This window comes from Ischnura elegans, chromosome 3 (genome assembly GCF_921293095.1).
Source record: "Ischnura elegans chromosome 3, ioIscEleg1.1, whole genome shotgun sequence".
Classification (NCBI taxonomy): domain Eukaryota; kingdom Metazoa; phylum Arthropoda; class Insecta; order Odonata; family Coenagrionidae; genus Ischnura; species Ischnura elegans.
In genome coordinates this window covers 57,508,727-57,536,230 of record NC_060248.1, presented here as the reverse complement: position 1 = coordinate 57,536,230, position 27,504 = coordinate 57,508,727, and the positions used below count along the sequence as shown (strand labels likewise).

General features: G+C 37.2%; 2 protein-coding genes across 3 annotated transcripts in view; both read left to right on the top strand.

Annotated features, from left to right (window-relative positions):
* Nucleotides 1-18,362, top strand: part of LOC124155844 (nose resistant to fluoxetine protein 6-like) — a 32,087-nt gene extending 13,725 nt beyond the window's left edge. For both annotated transcript variants that reach the window (XM_046529994.1, XM_046529993.1), the window contains 11 exons: nt 2,868-3,064; nt 3,802-3,893; nt 5,603-5,796; nt 9,407-9,567; nt 10,815-10,983; nt 11,073-11,266; nt 13,235-13,364; nt 16,230-16,419; nt 17,120-17,262; nt 17,705-17,804; nt 18,166-18,362. In XM_046529994.1, the coding sequence (XP_046385950.1) occupies nt 2,868-3,064; nt 3,802-3,893; nt 5,603-5,796; nt 9,407-9,567; nt 10,815-10,983; nt 11,073-11,266; nt 13,235-13,364; nt 16,230-16,419; nt 17,120-17,262; nt 17,705-17,804; nt 18,166-18,203 (1,608 nt within the window). In that variant the 3' untranslated portion in view covers nt 18,204-18,362. The remainder of the gene's footprint in view (nt 1-2,867; nt 3,065-3,801; nt 3,894-5,602; nt 5,797-9,406; nt 9,568-10,814; nt 10,984-11,072; nt 11,267-13,234; nt 13,365-16,229; nt 16,420-17,119; nt 17,263-17,704; nt 17,805-18,165) is intronic.
* A 3,771-nt stretch (nt 18,363-22,133) lies between these two features.
* The window catches only part of LOC124155843 (nose resistant to fluoxetine protein 6-like), a 29,587-nt gene continuing 24,216 nt past the window's right edge, over nt 22,134-27,504 (top strand). Inside the window, exon 1 of the mRNA XM_046529991.1 lies at nt 22,134-22,309. Within this exon, the coding sequence (XP_046385947.1) occupies nt 22,267-22,309 (43 nt within the window). The 5' untranslated portion in view covers nt 22,134-22,266. The remainder of the gene's footprint in view (nt 22,310-27,504) is intronic.

Sequence of the window (27,504 nt, the reverse complement as noted above, 5' to 3'; positions counted from 1 at the left end):
TCCTATTAAAAAAAACCACATTGGGTAGGTTGATGTATCCTCCCGCTTCGGTATGTGCATTACACCTTCACTCGACGCCACCATTTCTTTTACTTTTTTCCTCCCGTTCTTTCTTCCTAATTCTCAATTTTACTGCAAATGTTGCTCTGGCCCTATTACCTTTTTGGGATTATTTGCGGTACTTAAATTTATTGAACAAGCTCTGGATTGTATTTGGAAGCCACAAATTCACAACCAACGGTCATATACCCTTACGGAAAGATTCGGCAATCCATGCAAAAAATCGAGTCTTAAGTTCGACTGAGGCGGCGCCAATCGTTCCTGCAGCGAATTTGGAGCTAATCTGCACAGGTGTGGGTTACTCCATAGAACCACTTTTTTCGTTTAAAATTTAATGCTGAAATATAATCCTAACGTTCTTCTTTATTTTCTGGTTCAGGTTCTTTTCAGGTTCTTATAAATTTCACATTTTTTAAAACTAGTGAGCATTATAAAATGAAAGTTGTTTGAACGAAGCAAATTACAATTAATATAAGGCAGAAATAATGTAAAATTCATTCAAATTTATCATGGATATAATAGAGGAATCGTACTTACATGTCAAAGATAAGTAAGTGATTCTGAACAGAGGATTACCAAAAACAAGAAAACAATATGTATACCCAAAGATTCCACAGTATTGAAATCGTGATGGCAATCCAAAGAATGCTGTACTGCAGCCAGACACATAACTAGGAATATGCTTTGGGGGCGGGAGGGATGAGATGGCATGGGGTGGGAAAATTTTTGAAAAATGACATGCCGCGATATACATTTCACATCATTTTGGCGCTAAAAATTTATATTTAAGCAGATAAAGTTATTTTATTTCAATACTAGGTTATTTTGTAAATATCTTTTTTTTTCTCCGATGGTTTGGGGGGGAATTATCCCCTCACCCCCCATATTTACGCTACTGACTGCATCCCAATCCGTCCTAGCTCGCGTCATATTTAATTTTCTTGAGTTTCCTCCGCATGTGTTTCTCGATCCAACATAGTTTCTTTTCAATAGTTTAGTCTCCTTTCCATGTATAACTAGATGGATGTATATCTTCCCTGATATCTGGTCCCATATTAAATAGCCACTCCACCATTTTCACAGCTTCTCTAGTGCCCAATTTACGATTAAAGCTATTGAAGATCATTCCTGGTACCTATATAAACCAGATTTATTTAATTTGATTGAGATATCTATTATATTTAGGTGATTGAATTTGTGATCATTTTTAAAAAACTTGATAAATGAATTGGAATTAAAGGCAACAACATTTTAGATTAAACGAAAGTTCTCCTACCAATTTTACGTACAGTATAGTTTATGTAAATTCCTCTAAAAAGAGGATAGTCCTCAAGGACAAATACTGTACCCAAAACCTTTTGTTCCTTTGCTTATTTTTTCGCTGTCTCAAAATGAGCGCAACAACACAACTTGCTTTCACGAGATCCATCGTAAACTGAGCTGAGGGGCAACTATTTAATCGCCAGTGCGCGGTAGCGAGCAACTCTTGGGTGATTAAATTGTTTAGTTGCCGGTGATTAAAGTTGCCAGTGCGCGGGGGCCCTTAATGTCACTGCTAGCATCGACGGATTCAGTATATTTCTGAAAAAATAAAGAAGAGGTAATGTTTAAGGTGCTTCTCCACTTTATGCTTTTATTGCCTTAACTTAAAAAATATATATTTTAAATAACTGATGGCCTAAAAGATGCGATATATGTTACGTTTATTTATATCTGACTTCAAATGAAAAGTAAAGGTGTTTTTGCATTCCGCGAAGGCGTCGAAGAAAGTAATGAATCGGCCAACAAAACAACGATCTCAATCCGCCATGGCCTGCCGGTGATACAACAATTTTCCTGCGGATTTTGAATGGAGACGCCCATTATTTCATTTTTCTTTCTCTCTCCTTGAAACTTTGCTATTCTAATGCTTTTTCTTCTTAAAATTTCCGATTCCCCGAACCCGCAGCAATATCTACTTCACATCTTTTCAGCTTAACGAATCAATCGTCAAATGAAGACTATACAAGTATACAGTTTTTTGTTGGCAAGTATCTAATTTTGTCTATCATTTTTATTTTTTGTTGTTATCAAAACTTTCTATTGTAACCAGACTTCTCTTTCTCTCTTGGGTTGGGTTCGTGGATTGCCTGCGGTCGTTGGTGAGAAAAATAACGAAATGAAACAGACTTTACTTTTCAAATCTAGTTATATTAAAGCCTATACTGGATATGATCAACAAGACTCTTGTAAGCTTGAACAACAGGAAAAATAGAATCCCGGTAGTTATCCAGGTGCCCGACTCCCGCAAAGAAGCCTCTCCTTCGTCCTTGCACTGCTCCCGCTTGCACCTTCCCCCGGTCCAAGAACCCTACATGTAGGGTTTTTTCCCGGTCTGTGCCGTCCGTCCTCCCTGTCGCTGTTTCTGCTTCTTTTTTTTTGTTCGTATTCCGGCCGCTGGCGCTGTCAGTCCATGAGCGAGCACCAGATTGGTCATACATCGTATTCGTATATATTCGTATATATCCATCGCATCGTATCATATTCGTATATATCCGAACGAGCCAATTTTACTTATATTTTTGTTAACCTGGTATTGAATATTTCATTGCGCGGTTGTCCATACCTTTTTTTTATATTTTAAAGCCTTTCCACGATTTTTTCAAAGACGAATATTTATTTTTTGTATCGCTCACATGGCATATTTTGTCAAAATAATATTTTTTTAGAGTACAACATTATATGTATGTGTATTTTCTTTCTTTAATATTGTAGGTTTATCCTAGAGCAAAATAAATATTAATTCACTCATCCATTCAAACCCCCAGGGCATCATTTTCTTCCCCAGTGTCACGCCCCTGTCGATGGGCGTGTGTGTCCCGCACTCGTGCACGCTGGAAGACGTCGAGGGGGCGCTCGCGGAGTGGCTGGCCCCGCTCAACTCCACCGTCAAACTGCGACTGGGCACCACGCAAACCTCCTGCACGCTAGGAGATCGCGACCTCACCCGACCACAGGGAGTGATGTGAGTGGAAAACTAGGGGATGTATTCCAGATATCACTCAAGGCTCGATCATGAATCAAACTCGACTCGGTTGTGACGTTAATATCTCAGGAACTCACTCGAGTCCCAAAGTTCCTTCGCACTGAACTTCTCAAGGTCTGGTAGCACGATGCCCTGATCCGTGCGAGCTAATTTCGTGCATGATTTTTGTGAACCCGAACGGAACATGTACGAAAGTACGAACCAAATTAGAACAGGATATCTCGAAATCCAGGGATCCATATATTTCGAAGAAAATATTTTGATGAATCCAAAAATTTCTTCGAGAAAAACGACTGCTTTAAGGCCTTGTTTACATGGCACATAAACCCGTACGAGTTTATTCCTAAATTGATGAACGATTTTGGAGGGCCGGAATGATAAATTGCTCAAACAAATTTGGAACAGGTTCAATTTTCTGTGCATGCATTCACACAAGTTGGTTAGTTACACGGTGCATTATAACGTTAATTCATTAACTCTAACGAGTAGAAGTACCGCATAACCACGCCTAACACTCGCAACCCCGTTGCGAAAAGTCAACGTTAAATCCTAAATAAATTTTTTCACAGCGACTTTCACAAATTAGTATTTCCAGTTTTCCTAATAGTATTTGTGTCACCATTCACACTTCCTAAAGGTAACAAAAACGTTAATAACATTGAGACATAAATGACATTTTTTGGGATGATTAATGAAAATCGTTTTTGCACCTACAGGTTATTCTCCCTGGCTATGACACTCGTCGGCATAATGGGAGCGGTTTATGAAAAAAGGAAGGAGAAAAAAGGCGAAGATCCTAAAAGAGGAGGTAAGAATTATGTTAAAAGTATTAGGAACATGTTTTACGCAAACCGATGTCAAATGTATTAACAAAACCTAACAATATTCTAGATGGCCTCAGTAATAATAAGGTATGTTCCAAAAGTGAAAAAAAAAGTCTAAAATAAGCCGAGAAAAGATAATAATTTCAAACGATAAACATTTTAGGCCCAAATATTATCCCTGAATGTTTTACTAAAGCATTTATTAGCTTCATATGTTCCTACCTGATATAATTATCCTTAAATTAATATGAAATTATTCAATTATTTCGAATAGCGAAAACATTGTGTATTGATCTACTTTTACAAGATTACAAGTTGGTCTTACTATGCTGTAACCAAGAAAAGTTAACCAAATTAGCTGGAAATCCATTGAATATATAATTTCCTTCCGTTAGAGCTTGGGAATAAGACGTAGATAATAATGATACTAAGAATACAATTTTCCGTGAAAATAATATTCGGGTTCAGCAGAAATTGTTATTCGCTATGATGGACTTGGACTAAGGGTTTCTTCTATTCGACCTTTATATTGGTAAGGAACAAACTGAGATCAGTTGTTAAACTCCACAATTGCAACAAAACGACCTCCATCTTACTTAGATAATGTTTTTGGGGTGAATGACAATTCCAATAGCATTCCTCATTTAATTCCATTTTGGTTGAGCAACGATATGATACTACCTTACTTCATAAATGCTCTCAAATTAGAATTAAAATTATAACCATATTTCATTATAACCTATTTAATACCATGCCATGAGCACGAATTATAATAAAAATTAATATAATCTGAAATAAAACTCCTTTGAAGAAATGTTTTTCCGGACCCTTCAAATCATCATCATTACACTCACAATCAGGCAGAAACTTTACGTGCTCAGTGATATACGAACTTTGCCATTTGAGTTACCATAATGTCCTCCAATACGGCTGACCAATCACCTTCCTTAATTAATTAAAAAATTTACTCATTTCTATTAAGCGAAGAAAATTCAAATATTTAAGTTTTTGTTGGCAAAACCTTTAAAATACAACAACCTAAAACACTAACACATGATTTCGTCACGCCCTGAAAGAATAGATAAAGATATGGAATGAAATTTTACGTCTACTACCCGCCGTAAACGTCCAATTTCCATTTACCCATATGTCTCTAAACAAAAGGAAATAACTTCATCGGATACTCTAAACATTTTCTGAATTCGCCTCCGCAAATTTTTCAAGTCAATCGATGCCTTTCTTCAATATGCTGTATAACACTATACACATAACACCGAAATACATGAGAGAAATGGAAACAAGAGGAATGAGAGAAGAGGTACGTTATGACGGAGAGATACGGAAGCTCAGCCATAAATAACCTGTTTTGACAGATCTGATTCCCAAAGTATGCTGGCAGTGAAGCTCCACCGAGTAATCCCCTACATGGCTGCCGACTTTTCGAGGCACGAGTCGTAGTCCATCCTCAGGGCAGAACGAGCCTTGAGAATGGAGTACGACTCGTACCCGAAACGTCGGCAGCCATGGAGAAGATTTCCGGGTGGAGAACCCGTGCATCCTGTTACTTTTTGCAAAAATGATTTCGACCCAGGCATGGCAGAAAAAAGAATTTTTTCGAAATATGTCCACATAAAACTTAAATTTCGGTACAATCCCTATCACGCTAATTGATTCATTTTTTTTCTTTCCACAGGTGTATTAGTTCGAATCTTCCTCGCATTCTCTTTCAGGTCTAATATGAGAACTTTGCTGGACACCTCTACGCCAAAGGATGAGTTAAGTTGCTTGAATGGATTACGGACAATATTATCCTTCATATTGTACTTCTTACACAGAGGGTTGATCATAGTAGCTGTTAGCGTAGCCAACAGGAACGAAATGGCCGCGGTAAGCTCATATTCCTCTTTTATACACCTAACAAGAAATTAATACTCTAACAACCATTTCGATAATATTGATTTTTGAAATTTGTATAATTTGAAAAATTACACCAAGCCAAATTCTGGCGTAGGTTTCCGCGGCGTTGCTCATGGTCAGTGCTGATTTTCGGGTTCCTCAGCCGCGTTGGTTGTTTTTTGATGACAACAGTTTCGGGAGCCATCCTGCTCCCGTCTTCAGGTCGAAGGTGAGAAGTTCTCGTTTTTGGCCGCCTTATATGGCTCTGTCCCGCTGCCTGCCGGACGCTGATTGGTCAATACCCTCTTCCAAACGTTGCTGATTGGGTAGCCTTGGTCTCGGTTGAAATTATTGTTTTTGTGTATTTTCAAGGCTTCCATGATGAGCCTTGGATAGTAGCGATTCTCCTTGGCCACCATCTTCGTTCCTTCGAAGTCTATACTGTGACCTGCCTCACTCCACGCGTGTTCTGCGATGGCCGACAGGTGGAGCTGCTTCTGTTTTGTGGCTCTTGCATGTTCTTTTATCCTGGTCGCCATTCCTCGGCATGTCTCTCCAACGAGAACTTCTCACCTTCGACCTGAAGACGGGAGCAGGATGGCTCCCGAAACTGTTGTCATCCAAAAACAACCAACGCGGCTGAGGAACCCGAAAATCAGCACTGACAATTACACTTAGCCGTTGAATCGATGTAAGCCGAAGTTATTCTCTGGTAACTCTTATCGTACGCAAGTAATGCAAATTTGATTAACTTTTTACATTTATATTATACAGTGACAGACAGTCACAGTACTTACTAGTCGTCAGCAAGGAAGGCAAGTGAAACGAAGATTTTTCTTATCCGGTGTGTCTCTAATTATTTCCTCGAGCTGTTTATACACCTCATATACTTCTTCCTCTCTATGATTGCTAGTGGGCATGTAAACTTTAACCGCCACGAGGTTGGTGTGCCGCGCCTCAATTTCTACCACCACAATGCTATCGCTCACCTGGTCTATAACTACCACACGCTTACCCATCTTCCCGTTACATACTAAAGCTATCCCTCGCTGGCTTTCCTCCCCACCGGTACATATAACTCTATAACCATCACTCCAATAGCCCCCCCCCATCCCTCCACATCACCTCGCATAATCCTAAGATATCTATCCTCCCTTTATCCATTTCCCTTTTTATATTTTCTAGTTTACCCGCCCTCACCATTGTCCTCACATAAGTTATCCATACATTCATCGAATCCTTCTTCTTCTCCATCCTCTTGGCTATCTTATCCTCTTCCATGGATGCTGCCGCTGATGCTGAAAAAAATTATGACAAAAAAAAAAGAAGATTCAATAATCACTCATTAGTGCTCAAGCTCTGAATTGTCATTATCTGTTTTTCTGTTTCTCATAAACAACATTTACACTGACAACGATACACATGCGCCATTTTTAACCCACTATTGTCAACTGGCTGGTTGGGGTGAGATTGACTCACCGGTACAGCCCCTGCAGACGCGCCTTCGGCGCGGACATTTCATGCTGTCTGATTCCATCCGAGGCTAGTTCGATCAAACTCCATATTTTCAGGGAAGAGATGGTAGGGTTTTCCACTTCCATTCCAACAGTGTTTTTTTTACGTGATACCATCACGTGAACCAACTTTCGTCTGGCTCCTACGCTTCGACCTATCTGGGTGGTCCTACCGGGAATAATTCCGCCAGCAGAGCTCTAGGAGTCATAGGAACGAGCAAGCCTTTCCGCTACGACAAGGTTATAGTCCAACGGAATGGTGACATACGTTAGAGAGGATAAAATATTGAACTAAAAAATCAAATGGCCGGTTTGCGTTCACCGTTATCCTGTCAATGGTAAAAATATGAGTGCCCCATGCATTTAATGGCGGTAGGCCGAACATCTACTTCATTCAACCATACTTCGTACTCGGCGCGTGGGTGGAAACTAAACTATTCGAAGGTGAAGCACGTGGTCCCTCCGGTGCGAAACATTATCTGCGTTTCGTTTCGTACCAGAGTTTTAGTTTAGTTTCGACCCGAAGTAGTTTTGACTCCGATGTCGTTTCGAGCCTAAGTTAAGCTGCCTGGGCTTAAATCCACTTCGTTCTATTTTTTATTTCCTTCCTAGGATCGAAACTATTGAATTTTTACTGGTTTTGGCTTTCGTCTAGTTTCCTTTGCCCTGGTCGTAAGTTCCGTGGGAGCCATCGTGACAGTTGGAAAAATTATTTTCGGTACATATAAATTTTAAAATACAAAATGATTTTTGGGGATACACTACAAATTTTCTCAGATCGTTCAAATAAATTCTTAATTTTTATCGATGTAAAATTTTCAAATATTCAAACAAAACAACATATAAAAGAGTAGTAATCTAAGTCAGGGATGGTATCATGCACGGATGAGGTACATAAAAACATCGTCAGTACAAAAATAAGTTGGTAAATCATTTTTTTAAATCTTAAACCACAATGGCCCGTATTTTGTATCCAACTTTGAAAGTAGAAATGGTTAGCGATTCGCTATAATTTGTTGAAATTTTGAAAAAACAATTGGAAAGACTTTTTCGAAAGTCGACCAACTTTGATCCCGTTCAAAGCTTATACAAACGATATTTATAACATACCTTGAACCATGCGTACTGCTCCAATTCATTGACAACAAATGCTTGAGAAGAGAAAAATAAGAGGGCTAAAATTGACATTGTCATGATTTTAACGCGTCATTTTCGATTTATGAAGAGTTTTCCGTTCTACTTTTCAATCACCTACGTATTTTCCTTCATTACTCTCCTACCACTTGGTACATGATGGCTTCGCTATGACCACAGCTTCCTGCCACCTAGCCTAACAGAAAACCCATATCCAACCTGTTAATGCTATCACATAATAGTGAGGAACTACATACATGAAATATAAGTTGCAGATTAACTTTAAAGTGGCACAGAATTTGGCACATACTTATATTTGCAACCACTACAAAGAATTCCTTATTGGAGGCCCAATTCCAAGGAAGATTACGGTCGCATTTTCATCGTTTTTCAAATATGCCCGCGGCGCGGTGATGAGTGCAATGCGATCCGCTCTTTTCCGATGTATTTTACAGTAAAATTTTGGTGATTGCGAGGAATAACATTTTAGGCTTTATGTATTCGATAGATCACATTACCAGGCATATAAATTTCGGTTAACACACCTACTTATACCTTATTTACCCGTGAATATATTATCAATGTTTCTGTCAGCGACGCGAGATGCCACTTTTGTATACCCATTTAAATGCGCGGTGGTTGAGAACACAATAAAAGACCGAATTAAGGATACTATTTGGTAATGTTCGTGACCAGTACATTCAATGAGAGACTTAGTAAATAATGTAATCGGCTATCTGTATCATATTGCCATGATGTTTCCAATTATAGAGTTCCTAAAAATACATTTCTTTTAGGCTCAGACCTTCCCTCAATTGCAATATTGAAATGGGCATTTATTAAAGATCCTAACCATATCCTGTAACTGCAAATAAATTACTAAATGCATGATAAACAGCGCTACCTTTTTACTTTCTTTACGTTTTCATAATTCATTATGATTTTATTTTCAGTGGATGCAGGGGCCTAAAAGTATGATACTGCGATCTTTCTGGATTTACGTCGACACGTTTGTGGTTATGAGTGGCCTTCTCACGTCGTTTTATACTGTGAAGCGTTTGCAGGAGGGTAGAAAACTTAACATTCTGAAAATGTATATTCGACGCTATATCAAGTAAGTAAGGACCTTTTACTACCCTATGATGAGGAAAAGTTTCCGTAAAAACTATGAATAACAATTGGTTAAAGTTTGCCAATGAATTAATTCATGAATTTGATTAAATTATTATAGTTTAAGATTAATTTCATTTCATTTATCTTCAAAGTCGAATATTACAATGGTATTTGGAGAAAGTTGTGATGTTTGTCGCATATTAAATAGGTTGCCATTCCCTTCGGTAAATGATGCGAGCGATTCATTTTTGCACAGAGTTTAACTCCCTCAAGTGTGGACTTAGTGAGTAAATAAGTAGTTTCAGCCTTATCCATCTCTTGTGGAGATGTTAGCGTCATTTCCAACATTGATGGGACGGTTTGAATTTTGGGTAGAACTGCCGACAGTTTGGCTTTAAAGTTCCCGGGAACCCCACTTTGAGCAAAATTCAATCGCACCAATCATCAGCTGAAAGTAATACCAATGATTGATAAAATAAGTCAGCAAACCCTGCGATCAAATATATAACTTTATAAAACTGAACCGTACCGAAAATTTGAGGTAAGAGCCTCAGAAAATATCCTAGTTCGACTTTCATCTATTAATTTTTCCAACTTATCATAACTTAATGATTTCACTGAACAGATCCAATGATGAAGATCCAATGATTATGAAGGAGATGTCAGTGTCCATTTGCCATTTATAGGACGATGAGATTTCTGGGTAGGGTTGGCGACCGTTTGGCTATAAAGGGAACCTCAAGTCGTGCAGAATTTAATTGTAGTCAGCATCTCCTGAAAGTAATATCAATGATTGATAGAAGAAGTTGCCAAAACTTAAAAGAAAAAACATTGATAAGGCTATAACTAAACTATGTAGAAATTCTGAGACAAGAGCCTTAGAAGGTGAAGTTTGCGGGTTCGAGTCCCGTATCGGTAAATCACACCTGTGCAGAGCTTGGATGTTTCTGATCGTGCATTGATATTTATTGTAGCCCATTCCCCCGACGATGAATATAAGTAAATAAGGTAATTTAAATAGGATTTTACGGATCCAGTCACTTGTGAGCTAACTTTACACGATATTTTCGGAAGTTTTTGTAATAACGAAATTAATATCATGAATGGCTTTTGAAATTTAATCACTTATTTGAAATTTCATTAAATATATGAAACAATTGATGAAAGAAAATTCTCCGTGCGCATTTTAGTTATGAACCTATCATTCGATACTCAAACTTAATGGTAAAAATCTTTGTCTCTCTACAGAATGACGCCACTTTTTGTAATGAGTGCCTTGACCGGTCTCAGCGCTTTGCAGCTTTTTTCTTCGGAAGGTCATTACTCACGGCTGGTGCATCATTTCATTTCTTGCTGCGAAGAAGCTTGGTTGAACGTTCTAACTTACACAAACACCCCCAGGGGTCTACAAAGAATGGTGGGTTTATATGTCTCAAGAAGTATTCTGCAATGTACAAAATTCCTGTGTGGATTAATTTCATGCCTCTTAATTCATTTACATTTCAGTGCTACCTACTATCACATCAATTGGAAACTGACATGCATATGTACATTTTATCACCGTTTATAGTTCTACTTTTATGGAAAATGGGAAAATATTGTATCCTGCCTCTCAGCCTTGTTATTGCAGCATTGTCCGCTTTAAAGGTGTATAAACTATATACCCTTGGATTGGGCACTGTCCTATACTTTGGAATTTCGTGAGTAGAAGTGAAGTTTTCACAAGATATTAAAATGATAAACCATCTTGTTGTTATTGACGATTTTTACTTTTTCCTCGTTTTGAATGTTGGCAGTTGCGTAACTATTGGGGGGTAAGGGGATAGATACCCCCCCAAAGATCAGAGAAATGTATTCTTTTGCGAGATGATTTCCCGCGGAATTACGATTGAAACCCAAATTTTAAAGCGACAAAATGATAAAATGTATTTCCAGGCATGTCATTTTTTTTTAACTTTCTCGGACCCCACAACAATGTTGCCTGTGGGGGAGATTTTTCTCCCCTCCCCCAGGCTCCCTAATTCCCCCCAAAGAATATTCTCCGTGGCCATGATTTCCCGCGGAATTACGAGTGAAACTCAAATTTTAAGTGCCAACATGAAAAAATGTATTTCCTTTTTTAACTTTCCCGTTACCCCCAACAAAGTTACCGGTGGTGAGGAGGTTTTGCCCCCTTCCTCCAGGCTCCCTAATTCCCCACCCAAATGCATACTCTTAGTTACGCCACTGGTCATATGTAATATTAAAAAACATGCAACTTATCTCCATCATTCCGTTCGTCAAGGTGAACATCATCAGTGTCATATTTTAAAGTAATGAAAAACAATGTTGTAGAATATAGAAAATGGATAAATGATCATATTATCGTATTTTACTTTATTACATCATTATTACATTCATCGTATTCTAATTTTGGCAGCACGTTTTAACATTTATTTTTATTACTCTTATCTTTTTCATAAGTTGTAGCAATGTATTTCCATATTACTGGTCTTTATTTACCAGGGCACGACTGTTTGAAACTGAATGTACTAAAATAATTCTTGGTATTATGATTATATATTCATTTTCTATATTCCACTGTTTTACGTTACCTTTAAATATAGCCATCATGATGTTCGCATTTAAAAAGGAACCGCTGACGATAAATTGAATTTTTTCAAATATTACATAAGACCAAATATCCATAATCTTTTAGAAGCATTACTCATGTCATAATATGCTAATTTGATACTGGCTTCAAATTTTCTGGATATTATAAGACCAATTTTTGCCAGAAAAAATATGGAAGGAAATGATTAGCAAATAAAAGCATAGAGGTTATCACCCTGAAATAATCATTTAGTCAATTAATATTCTCATTGCTTTGTTTCCGATCAAAATCCGTGATGTCTTCAATTTTGCCTAGAATGACTCGATTGTCTAGTCAGAACATAAGAATGCTCTAAGATACTGGCCAAAAATCTTTTAATCACACATTTATGCTAGTTTAGCAACAGAGTTTGAACTCAATCACGATGAGCTCAATTGCATCCCATTAGAGATAATCAGTTAAAATTCTTAATTTTCACTCAGACGTAATATACTATATATACTTTTATTGGTTTTTCGCATTAATTCAAACTATTTTTCTTGAGATGAAAACATATTTACATCAGATGCAGCCTATACTTGAATCCCCAATGGAACTTGTGATTGAATGCCATTTAAATTTGTTTCAATGCATAAGCATTTCACGAAAACGCACAGAAATAAGTTCCAAGACTGGCATGAAACATACGAGTTGAATTTACACTATTCAAACGTTCAACAATTGTTTCAGATTAAAAAGTCAAACGATTTAAAGTAATGGTTAACTGTTTATCAATAATGAGTAATCATCAATATTTACACATATTCCAAAGCACAATTCCTTACCATTAAAACAAGATTACATCCGAAAATATCTAAACTCTTCGTTGTTCATGTAAATGCCACTGTCCCAGGTAAAGCAAGCATATTTTAATTCTAATAACACACCTTCAAGTAAAAGAAAATTACATCAGAAAATATCTACAAGTCTTCATCATACATATAAATACCACTGTCCCACTTAAAGCGAGCATTATTTAATCCTAATATTATCAATGGGGTGTTCATTTCCCATTATTTCTATTCTGTATTTACAGGTTAACACAAATTATAGCCTCGGCGGATGAACTTTACCTTAATTTTATTCACCGCTTAATTCCATATATTTTCGGAGTTAGCCTTGGATACATATTAAGGATGCGAGAGAAAAACTCCAAACTCCGATCGGTAAGAACAGATGGATTATTTTTTGTTATTTAAAAGTTCGCTATATTATTGAACGCTTATTTTCAATTTTTTAACTTGTTTCTCATGATGCATCTTATGGTACTCACTAAATATCGGCACATTCCCACCTTGTATCGCCAGCGGTATACAGTGATAGTATAGCCATTCAATATTCTTAAATCTTGTAATTCCGTCCACAGTAGGAATTATCGATTGTACACGTCTGAACTTTTCAATGGTTGTTCCAAATGACACGTTGCGACCATAGAATCACAAAAAATCCTCATCCAAGTTAATTTGAATATCACAGTTGTGCTACATTAAGGATATCAATGCATATAACCTTAAGTATGTTTAATATGTGCAAGCTTATAAGATTAGAATGAAGTGGGGGTGACTATTCTCTGGGAATCTACCGCGGCAGAGTGAAAATTCAAAGCAACGTGACTTCGGGGCTTAATGAAAAGCTGAGGTCAGGTAGTTAATAATTCCCACGATAGAAAAGAAAAGAATCACTTAAAGCAGTTGCGTAACAATGTGGGACAAAGGGACAGATCCCGCCACCAAAGCCTCAGAGAAAAAAATATTTGAAATTATTGTCTACTTTTGACTCATAATAACTACTACTGCTTTAAGTTAAATATTATTTGAGTAATCACGAGAGAAGCCAAAAGTGATTTTAAGTGCCAAAATGATGTAAAATGAAATTAATATGTCATTTTTTTTTAATTTCCCGGACGGGGTGGTGCCCCAGGCTTACCCAAAGCATATTCCTTGTTAAACCACTGACTTTAAGTAAAGTTCTAATAGCTATAAAGTCAATAGGCTGCTAAAATATAAAAAAATAGTTTAAAATGAACGTTAACCTCCCGGTAGGAAAAATTTAGGACAGCGATTTATAGGAGGGAAACCATAGACTAGGAGCAATGAATAACAGCGAAGAGGAGGCATAATTTTGCTCTTTTTGTAGGAGAAATTAATCAATAACAAAAAGCCCTGGAATATGACAACATTGTATGAGGCGCGTGGATATGAAAAAGGCTGGGGAGTTATGAAATGTTATGGCTAGGAAGAGGCCACGGAATAGTGCTGAAAACTCGCAAAACTTCCCCGAAGAAGATGGTGCTAGTGCTAATGACGTAAACTCACGTAGCACGCCAGGTGGTGATGTCTAGTCTTGTTTATCGACGAATTATTGACTTAAAACATGCGGTATAATGCTAAACGTTTCAGAGCACACAGAATAGACCCTTGTTAATATTTAGCTGAAACTCGGTTCACCTCTAATCTTTTCTTTGATGCAAGATTATTTAATGATTCAGGTGCAGGAAACTTTTCAAAATATTTTACTCGATATCCAAGAGAATTTCAAGATAATACCGTTTTAAACGAGTTATTTGAGACAAAAATAGACTAAACGGATAGACTTTCTAATTCTGCGAAATATTCTTTTCTGCATCGAAGGATCGGGGATTGGAAGAGGGTGCTAAAGGTAGTTTTTGAACCTTTCCCTCGAAACCTAAAGAGCTTCATGAAAAGGTTAAATAACATTGAACTGAAAGGGTCTTTCTCATTTCGTATATTTAATACGTTTGGGTTAAATTGTATGTTGTATTACTTGCTAATGTGTTCCTGGATGCAAATGTTTTTTCTTTATCATTCGAAAAATGATTTAAATCGTGGATAAACAAGACCAATTAAACAAGAAAAATCGGATGATCTCTCTGAGCGATACATCACTACAGAACCTCATTAAACTTCCAAGTCTAAAAGAAAAAATGAAATCAGAAAGACATATTTGCGGATGGATAAATGTGGGAATTCTTTCTTACCCCGAACAATGCACGACTTCTAGGTCCAACTGAGCTCGTGCAATCAAATAACTCGTAAAGCGAATTTTTTTTCTCATTTTTTTCTATTCTCTTATATGTGAACGGATCGTGATCTAACACCTCTACCCACTCGCCTATTGAGGTGAATTCCAGGGTTATACCATAGAGTAAGCATATACAGATGGCTCACCGCACGTGCAAAAATCGTATACATTTTTGATACAGTCCTGGAAGAATTAAGTAGATGACAAGGAAGAAATTTTGACATTATTTCTAATTAGCTCGTTCCAAAAGCCTAAACATATATCCTAAAGCAGAAAGGTCTAGTGGTGATAATAGTTAGTCGATTTAGTTCATAATAATAGTTTTAAAAATATTTTCTTGACCCTCGGCCTGTAACCTTACTCTTCCGAGTTTATATTCCTAATCCAGTTGCCGGAAGACTTTTCTTAGCATTAATTTAAAATTTGCAGGAAACGTTTATTGTACATTTATTCCATACTATTAATCTTAAATTTGTTCTCAACTCAGTTTTAACGTTGTCATACTTGTTTATATATCTTTTGGACGAAAACATGAAATTTTTAAAGGTACTGAGCGATAGTCTCCTAACTTTCGCATGTTACTACATAGTTCCATGTATGCTGCATATGAAATTTGGAGAAAATGATAAATGAATTTTTGTGAAAAATTGTAACTTTATCTTGAATACGAAAGGAGTTACCAATTTTTGATTTTCCCGATTCTTACTCTATGGTACTACTCATATTTAGATAAAAATTTAGCAGAATGTGTAATATTTCTAACCCTGCCGCATGAACGGCGGTGAAATATACAAGAATTGCCATGAGAAAAAATTCCCCTGGACATGTAGGACCATGAGCCTCGGTACAATTACCTTGGGAATTAAAGAACCTGGATAGCGTAGTGGTCTGCGCATTGGTCCGTGGTTCGATTCCCAGTCCAGGGGAATTTTTTCTCATGGCAATTCTTGTATATTTAGGAGAATATCTAACACATTTTTTTATTTCAGGGTCGATTTTTCCTGGGCGGAATCTTGGCCGTGTACGGGGCTTATTACTCCCTCTTACATATGTCACACACTTCGTATCCGGGATACGTATTCGACCCACTGGAGCACGCCCTCTTCGGAGTATTTCAACCAATACTTTGGGGTTTCTCTATAAGCTGGTTCATATTCGCCTGCGCAAACGGTCAAGCAGGTTTGTCGAGCTATAAGTATAAAAAATTACTGATTAACGAATTATAAGCAAATGTTGCTTCGAAGTCACATCAAAAATGTGCATATTTTCAGCTCTATTCGGAATAGATTTAAACTTACGTGTTCTCTTGTGCTTAAAGATTAATTGCGAAATATATAGCTCCCATAATAATAATGATTGAGTGGAAAAATTTTCCATTTTTAAAATCACAAGTCATGAAATTTAATTTCCCCCGGAAGCATGTCTTGGTTAGGAAAGGTTAATATATGAATGAAAATCATGAAATATATATCTATATAATATAATAAATCATGAATAATCATAATAATATAATGAATCATATAATGAAATAAATATAATAAATCATGAAAATGACAATCAAAGATTAGAATTTCTCCGTTTTGTTCTGACTATTTTTATTTACCTCAAGCATTACCAACGAATAGTATTGAATTGATATAAAAGGATCAAAGACTAGTATTGCTTTTCCTTCAGACTAAACCGATACTCGATGTAAAAAATCCACTATTGCTTATAATGGAGAAATCACTAAAGTCAAAACAATAAACAGTACTTATGGCATTATACTGCAAAAAAAGGAAGTAAAGACCATATTAATTTGTCCATACATTTATTTGTAATCAATTTTTTTTAATCCTTTTTGGTGATTCTTTAATCTTTACATTTTCTTTTTTGGTAGAATTCTTCGATAGGATGCTGTCGTGGAAAGGCTTCATCATCACCAGCCGTCTTTCCTTCGCATTTTACATGATACAAATGCCGGTAATGTTGATCAACGGAACTTTAAGCACTGATCCAGCCTACGTAACGATAGTTTCACTGGTAAGCAAGGCTCTTGCCCATAACCAAACGAAAAATTATACAAATATTAGTTCTTTTGAATGAGAGCCTTCTGCGACATTGAAAATGGAGATATGACAGTCTATGACGAAAAATGTACATGCTTGAATGTTGTAATAATTCATTCTACTCAAATCATGCACATTATCTAAAGAATTATGCTGGATTAAGGTAAAATATCAAATATGTAGGGATACTTAAAGCGTTTTTAAATTCATCTTAATTTCCATTTCCACCCGGCAAAATTTAATTTGGGCGATCATAATATGTAGTGTGGAAATTACTGTTTCGTTAAAACATTTATGCGCCAAAAAGACAACCAATAATATATAAATTCAACGCATAATGCTAAATCTTGATAAATATTCCTTCATTTTTATTCATAATTATAAATGAAATTACATCAATGAACTTCATATTTCAGCTCGATCTCAACGTTTTCGTCATTACCACGCTAGCATCCATCTGGTTAACGTTGATCTACTTGATACCAATTGGAAACATATGGAATATATTCGCTGAACGTAAGTTTTGTTATAGAAATGAATGCATAGAAATGAAGAGCAAAAGAGCTTTGTTTGTAGTTCTGGGGATTACTAAGAACCATAATGACAACATTCATTATCTGCTCGTTATATGTTGTGAAGATATCTAAGAGATGTTATTTTCTTTTATGATTTGACTTCATTTCATTTATTTTTGCAATGAGAACGACACCTTTGCACTACAAATAGCTTTTTAAAATTAAATTTTACCCATATTTTGCCGAAAGGTAGATTTCAACCTCCGAGGTTTAAGAAAGTACAGAAATATGCACCAAAAAAATGGGCTAATACATGTTTTTCTTTTAATTATGTCTCATTTTACTTATTTCTTTCTTTTCAGCAAAAAAACAACCCATTGAGGGTCCCAAAAAGGAGTGAGACACATGTATAAGAAGACAATAATAACCTTTGTACTCTCCTTTGATCCGAATGTTCTCATGAATCATGTGCAGAATTTTCTTAGTCCATCAGTATTATTTATCTTGTCATTTTTTACGATATTTCATCAATGACCAATAAATTTATGTGAAATGGAAAGGTCTCTCAATTCTGTCGGGTTTTCCACTCAGATTTTAAATCAGCAGACACACGTACGGTAAACGGTGTAGGTAAAATCAGTGCGCACATGATCACGGTGAAGCCACCAAAAGCACGCGAAAAACTTCTTACTTCAATAACTTCAATATACCATCTTCAATATACTTACAGAAAATGGACAGAGTGAATTATAAACACACAGAAATAGGTGACACTAAACTCCTAATAACTCCCCTTCTTTGGGGGGTGTAAAATTTGGAAAAAATAAAATTTCCAACTGAAATAAAAAAGAAATTCACATGTCATCGTCAGGATTAGCAAATCAAACATACTAACAGACACTAATTGAGAGCGGAGAGGTAGAGCGCATGATCTGGGATTACTCATTTTGAATCTTCTCTCTCACCCCTCTCTCATCTCACCCTTGTTTGAGTTAATTCTGCGATTGTGTCTCATAAGAAATATACTTAGTGATTACACGAGCCAGGCAGGGAGCCGTAAGAAACTCGAAGGTTACGTGCTAGGCTTAGACTACTTGAAATAAAAAAGATGATATCATTCATTCTGACATGGAGAACATCATATTAAGGCCGCTATACACGGTGATTGATCATTCTGATTGATCACGTGATTATTCGAGCCTTGAAATCATGCGAGCAAAATTGAACGTGTTCTAATTTTCCCTGAATGATCATGCGCATGACGGTTCATTCGCTAATTTTTTCCGTTATACACGGCGAAATATTTCATTCGAATGATCATTCAGCATGATCAATTGCCATTTATTGCGGTCTTTGGAACCAAGCAATATTTTCAAGTCTGGTCGACACGAAAAAAAAGAGATATTTTTACGATCGGATTAACATAGTTCCATTTTGTTCCGATCAATACAGGATTTCAATCAAAGCTAGATCTCATGCAGTCAAACATCTCAAAACTTGCACCTTTTTTTTCTCTTCTCGAACAGGATAACGCTAACATCTTCCACCACACTCCTATTGAGGCGGCTTGCGGGGTAGATGTAGACCTGCATAGAATGTGTCCGCACTCCCCCAACCCTGTTTGTAGCTAAATAGATTAAGGATAGCTCCTCACCAATGCATATAGAAACGTCATTTCGCATGGTAGAATTGAAGGTGGCCTTTTGTTATTTTTAAGACACTCGGTGCAACCGATTTCAGTTTGATCAGCATGCTACAGCTTTGATTTTTACGTAATTAATTTGAAATAGTTTGGAAAATTCCATCGGTTTTTCATTTCGTTACCCATTTATCCTACGATTTCAAATTTATGCCTGAAAAAAATTCGTTTAGCAGTAACATATAGTGCTTTTTAGAGTATTAATAGATAAGCTCTTCTCTCTAACGATCATCAATATTAAATTTATATACATTACCTTTAGATAAACGTTCACAAATTAAACAAAACTGCTAAGCAGATCTGCCGCAAAGCCATTTCTGACGGCAAGTAAATCTTGGGGCAAGCAAATCACTGATTAAATTCAATTAAAAATAGTATTAACCATAAGTTGTCAACCATCTACTATTAAGCAACATCTATAAAGGCGTGCCACTACGTTGCCATTGAATGCAAATTCCAGCATTCACACCGCACTATATTATGGCGTAAACGGGGCAAAAAAACTCTGGATATAGGCCCCCATATTCCGGTCCCCATCCCACTGGTTGCCTCGGCGCTCGCTCGCTACACCCGGAGTAGATAAAAGTGGCCTCTCTTGCTGAGAGAGCTGAGTGTCACTTGTGACGTCAGTGGTGGCACAACATGCCTAAGTATCGTTCTATAAGAAGGGGGGCTCCACGGAGACCTGTGGAGAAAATTATAAAGGATTGTACTGTGTTGAAGGCCAATCATGCTGGAGCTGTGAACGTGTGGGTTGCTGATACTATTTGGTTTCAAGTTTACTTTTGCTGTTGGTAACGACCACAATGCACGAGGATCCTATTGGCTCACTATTTGCTTTGCAAGGATACCTAATAATGTTACAATGAATATTGGTGGCTTGGAGAGTTTTCCTACATCAGATATTTTAAGTTTTAAAACCATTCAAATGAATAATTTCCAATCTTATCAGAAGGAGCAGGCGCTGGAATTTAGGATGAAGCCTTCGATTAGAGTCGCTGAAAGAAAGTGAATTTAGCCAGTCACGAGTCACCGCGAGATCTCACTCCGTAAAATTCTTCCGCGCGTTACAATTTTAGTATAGTTGTGTATAGAAAATAAAGAACCACCAAGTGAGGCAGCTCCACGTCATTTCCTCCTTGCCATTTTACATCTTGCTAAATTTTTAAGCATAGAACCCGAGCCAAGACAGAGAGAGGGGCAATATTTTTACCATTGCCCTTTTTTTCACAAATGCGTGATTTGATTCAGTGAATAATTACCAACAGCCACCTCAAGTGAACTATATGTGCGAGTTCCAATTACATCACATACAAGGCTGATTTCTGTTACCACATCGGTCGCATTTTAATCGGTTTTCATAAATATCCGAGGAATGGTGATGAGTGCAATGCGACCCATTTTTTCCTATATTTTTCAGAATAATGTTTGTAATTGCGAGGAATAGCATTGGTAAGTTATGAATTTGATATTTTCACATCATCATTTGTATACATTTCGGTTAATATCCACGATCATACCTTATTTCCCCGTGCTACTCGGTTCAATTTGGCCGTCGGCGACGCGAGTGGCGGTGGGTGACATCCACGGACTGAGAATAATAATGCGGTGACATCACATTTATAGGCCGACTTGAGGATCCCCTATTGTAACATTCGCGAGCCATTTATGAAGGAAATGTGGCTTCTAAACCATCAAACCATGAAATTTGATACCTATTCAGTTGCAAGTAGCAAACAGCAACGACCACGGGTATGAACTCAATTGGGTCTGAGTGAACGAGCGGTCGTGCACTCAGATCTGTAATCGCATTTTAATGACATAATTCAGCAGATTCGAAAAAGGCTATTCTGGCTTCCAGCCTGGTGGTCTCCCTCCGTTCTGCCTGGAATCCCGAATAGCCTTTTTCGATTACATTCGCCGAGAAAGCATCAGATTTTAATTCAGTAGATGTATGAAAAATATAAGATACGACGAAAAAGTGAAATTTCACACCGCAAAGAAAAGAAAACGAAAAATCTTTGCTTTCTATTGTATAAATCGAAAAATCTGTCCTTGAAAGCAGACGAAGAGAGAGAATCTTTCACGTCCTTTGTTATACTGTTCCATAATCGTGCTCCGACAATAGAGATAGGTTTTTCATAGGTGGTAGTTCTGCGTAGGGGAGTGATAAGAAAATCAGGAGCCATTGTAGTAAAAATTAGTGATCATGCTTGTTTTCTTTTTTTTCGAAAGACGAGTCGTTTTCCTAAACGTCGGCCAATACGACTGAATTTACCTGGTTGAGAATCCGAAAATATTTCTTGAAACTTGTACAACTTTGCACGATTGGCGCTGAAAAAAATGTTTACCATTAGCATTTTCCTCGACGCACGTCATAGTGAGAGGATAGTGATGCCAATGACGAAAAAACGAGCGTTCGGAACGACTATTAACATCGATGAAAGGTGGCGTCGACTATTGCCACTGTCATCCAGGGAGTAAAAAAAACCTTGGTAGACAAAAAAGGGGGATTACGTCAGGAAGTCAGCAATAGAAGAGAAACCCACTCTATCGGCAGGGGACCGAAGTTTATGCCTGCAGAATGTTATCGAAGGTAAGATTACCTAACCTTCTGAACCCATAAATTATTACCGGAGTTCTCAAATAAAGGTGCACCTATGGGCGCTTTTTCTCGCGTCTGCCCGCGAAACCCATCAGTCAACATCAGTCGCGGGTCCGTCGAGCACGGGACGACACCGAGTGCCACGGATAAACTCCAGGAATGAATCGCCTCGTCACTCTCCTGCTCTGGTTCATCCATGCAGGTAAGCCTCGCATGTAATATAGTACTGTGCAAAAGTTAACCATGATCACTAATTTTGACTAGAACGGCTTCTGATTTTCTTATCACTCCCCTACACAGAAATACCACCTATGAAAAATCTTTCTCTATTGACGGAGCTCTATAATGGAACAGCATAACAAAGGATGTGAAAGATTCTATCTCTTCGTCTGCCCTCAAGGACAGATTTTTTTATTTATACAAACCCTTTAAAAGTGTATAACTTTCTATTATGCTTCTTATATTTTTATGCCATATTTCACTGTAATGAATCCGCCTATGCCTATAGTTTCTAGTTATGCATTTGGTAATTTGTGTATTATGCGCTGATTTGTACGCTATAACCATAATGTGTTCTTAATGGACAATGTACAAGAACAATAAATGATATTATTATTATTATAAACGATGCCATGCCGCCAGATAGTATGTCAAACGGATTACCTAACAAACGGAAGCTGAAACACACCATGTGTCACATAAATTATAAAAAAAAACTGTGCCAGAAAGGTTCTGATAGCGAAGGTATACATACACCTTTGACAATAACAAATAGAACTTGTCTGCAATGTCTGACATGCAATACTAATGGAATATTGCGTTCAGCTACTGGCCGTTTTTACCTTTTGGTTTCGTCACCAGTAAAAGCAGGGAATACTCTTTTTCCTACACAGAGAGATCAAGTAAGGCTGATAGATGCACATGTCAATCGATTTGGCGTTTATTTCATGTCTCCCTGCTTAATCGTAACATACGTTTAATTTTTGGACACTAGTGCATTACTACCGACATCATTATGATTTACCTGCATGCCAACACAAATTCGTCCGGCAACACCTTGAATATCATCAGAAGAACGAAGCGTGATTGAGTGGAATTTTTCCATATCGAAAGAATAACATGCAATTTTCCACGATTTAAACTTTTAATCCCGACAAAGGTTTCAATTTTACTATAAATAAATCATCATCAAGGCACAAAATAGTTCATTCCAATCCATCGCTCTTAGTTCTTCTGATTTTATTCGTAACGATTGGATGGCAGAATTAAATAATTTTTTTGTAAGCTGAATGTTTACCATTTTCATCTTTAGACCCATATTTATTCTAAATCACATATATAGCCTGCAATGTATCGATGAGGTGAAAATTATCCGTTACCTTCTCTCCCTGCGGTATGAAATTTTTTTGGATCAAAGTACAGGATAAAAAAAGATTACATAAAATTATGCGGAATCAAAGTGGAGCAATACATGTGATTTCGAATGAATATGCGTCTAAAGATGAAAATTGTAAGCATACAGCTTACTAACAAGATATTTAAAAATATATTGATGCTCGTGACTCGGAACACGATAGAATTAGGTTCAAGAATTCAAAGCATTGCATCGGCAATCTTAACTCTATCTCTCTCAGAAGACCTCTAGACCTCATTCCCCATAATCCAACGCAGCCCTTAGAAGATTACGTTGGCCACAACGTCGCTATTGAGGGGTAGAGGTTCAATTCATGCCCTTGGTATTTTCCGGCTAGTGAAGGTTAGTGCAAACCTATTAACATGCATGACGGCTCCTTTAAATCTGGGAACAAAAACTTCATGAATCATCGGTGGCCAATGGAGTACAGTAACTGACTTGATACGCGGCCTTGTGGCCAGCGTAATCTTCTGAGCGCTCCATTGGATAATGAGGAATGAGATCCGGATAATATACCTAGTAGACGAAAGACTTAATTCAGGCATTTATTCTGAGCACGAGAAGCTTTGATTAGGTGAAAACTAAGGAAACAGCGCGTATTTGGGGGGGTGAAAATTATTAAGGTAAGGTTTGAATGGAAGAAATAAGTATGAATGACCCGAAAATCAATGATTGCTCCATCGATTCCCGCGAAGAAACCGATTAAATTTTTCCCACGTAGATACAACACATTCCATGAAAAACTAACTCACTACCCGCTTGCGGTCAATAAATTACTAAGGTAAGTAGCATCACCATTTCCGATGGTTATGGATCGATCGGCAATCGGATTATTTACACATGAAGTATAGTCTAACACATCGACAGCTTCAAAAATTAAATGAGAACTCCTATAGAAAGCTGCATTCTTCTTCGTGATCCATAAGGAAGAGGTCTAATATTCCAAGGCCATGGGCACTGGGTAAAATTCGATTTTGATTGTGATTGCGTTCATTTAACAAAAACACAAGCTCACAATACGCCCCACTTGATTTTGTAACACCATTATCTTTTTACATGGATTTCGAGATACTTATGCGTAGTAAATAGATTAATATACCTACTCATTAACTACTGAAAATCAAATGGATCGCCCGAGTTAGTAACGAGGAAGTCCTAAGAAGGGTAGGAGAGAAGAGAAGCCTCATGAAAACCCTAACAAGAAGACGGAACAACCTTATAGGCCACATCTTGAGACATGATGGCCTGATGAAGACAATCGTCGAAGGACAAGTGGAAGGCAAGAATGGAAAAGGAAATCCTCAAACAAAATATGGATCAATGGAATAAGAGAAGAAGGATGTGAAAGAGAAGAAATACGTAGGTGTGAAAAGATTAGCTGATAGGAGAACTGAGTGGAGAGCTGCGTCAAACCGATCCTAGGATTGTTGACCAATGATGATGATACTAACTCATCATTCCGTATCTGGGTGGACACGTATAGAAAAAAATCTAAAGATAAGGAAATCCCCAGAATATTCGTTTTCAATATCGTAGCGTAGATAAATTATAGTGTTGTACCTAAAATATTTGAAGACTAATTTGCGATTATTCAATTACGTCTCATTATAGGAATGCTTTGAAGATCATTCTGATAGGAAACCCTAAGTTAATGATGTCATAATCGAAGCAAACGTAAACACCATTTTGAAACAAGAATGGATCTTCATGAAATTTTTAGAAGAGAGCTGAAATATTGCCCTCTCCAAATTGAGCTATTTCCAAAATCTACCCCTATAAGATTTAATCGCACCCCATCTCTGTCGAAATAATTTCTTGAACGCGAAACGTTAATGGAAATAAAGATTGCGAGATCTCATAATGAAGGATACATGAGAGACGCATTTGTTCCTAAGCACGGAGGTTGTAGGAAGGAAGTAATTGTTGCCACACATAATTTATGGAGATGTATTCTCCGTCTGGGTGATGGGGTAGGTGGTTTCTCTACCTTATGAGTTCAATAACAGAAGCAAATAAAACATAAAAATCGTATTCAAACAAGAGAGGACACTTCAAAAATTTTTAAGAGATAATATTTTTAAGAGTACCTACCCTATCCCAATTAACCCCAGCATTGACCTCTTCACTCGGGTGCAATCTTCTAGATCACAAAATGCCGAGAAAAAGCCTAATAATACACATATAATACTGTTAATGCGAATATAAATTATTGAATGTATTACGAAATATACTCCAGTCTGCACCCTTTTTAAATTAGGAACAAAAGTATGACGCGTTTTTTATGATGCAGACAATATTTGACTAGAAAAGTTCAAAAACCGATACAATATTAATTTTCTTGTGTTCTTTCTCGTAAGATCTCGTAGTCGATCCATCGCACTTGACCACAATTTTACTCCAAAAAATTATGTCCTAGACAGATAATAAAAATAACGATAAAATAAAACAACATAAATAATCAAGAACAATAAAAATATAAAAGTTACAACATCATTTTTTAACCACAACACCCATTAAGATACAACGCGGCGTCGACACGATAATAAATGGGCTCGGTAAGTGCGGAAAACTATTCATCGGAAATGCAATCTAATAGGAGGTGATTTGCAAATTAGAAAAATCAAAAATTAATACAGTTTTGCGTAAAAGAATTTTCGGCATAAATGTGTTAACACTTAAATGCAAAATTTTCGTCAACGTTTCACTATTATACCTTCTTCAGGACATTTTTTGCGATGAATATCATTTTGTTTATTCTAAGCCAAATATATTTTTCATGGTGAACTTCATCCTTGGCGTATACTAATATACACTCGTGCGCCTGACTGCGTATAAGTCACTTGTTTTTCATCCAGTGCAAAGAATATGGTTAAATAGATTCCAAATAGAAACAATCAGCTTCATAATGATTTCTACATCCAGTTATAGCATCGTTTCACTTGAAAACAGAAGCCCGCATAGCATAAAGTTTGTTCAGCGGGAGGGATTTGTCAAAATTCTTCATCTAAAGTCAATGTAACCTCATCGAAGATAGGACCGAAAAGAAAATATGTCGGCCAAATTCTGACCCCAAGACTAGATAAGCACATCGCCCATATTCCCCGTTCAGTCTGGTCTGTGGTGCGGTAGAACGTGGGAGAAAAAAATCGTTTTCGGTGATCGACGGTGATAATTTTTGGTGACAGGATCACGTGACTGAGTATAAGAACAGCTATCTATGAATCGTCCACTCATTCTCAGACCACATTTGAACGAGACAGCTGGAGGAGCCGAAAATGTTTCGTCTCCTCGTCTTCTTAGCCTCGCTCTCAGGTATGCTTAGTCGATCTAATATCTTTTTTTAGAGTTTCGTCCCAGAGACGAGATATATACAAGATAAGCATAAAGTTTTACCCTGATTATAAAACTTATTACCGAATAACCGTTTGGGATAATAATTTAAATTTGATAATATCACATAGGTCAGTGTTACTAGTTTTACCAGTGTTACCATGTCCGGCACTTCGTCGTTCCCTCTCCTCTCTTTCCCCTTTACCTTCATCATTCTTCTCCGCACCTACATCTCGAACGCCCGCAATAAGCGACGGAGAGTAACAAAAACAAACAAGTAAGAAAGTGACTCTCATGCTTTAACGTGTGCCCCCTTGGTAGTTGGGAGAATATCGAAGTGGTATTCCCATTTCCGCCAGGTGTTTTGTAACACATGTTCTGTCACAGTACCCACAGCAGCCTGTATCCTAGCCTTTAGTTCGTCGATGTCAGCAACTGGTATGGTTAACACTGTCCTTGATGTTGTCCCAGAAAAAAAAGTTATCATGTCAAACGGTTATTCTGTAATATTTTTTTAATAATCAGGGCAATACTTTAGGCTCACCCTGTATATCATTTTTAAGAAATTATCAACTCAATTTCGAGAGAATCAATTTTTCCAGGTGATAGGGAATGGATACCTACGAGGTTTAGTGTTTGTGTCAGCGGCAAAC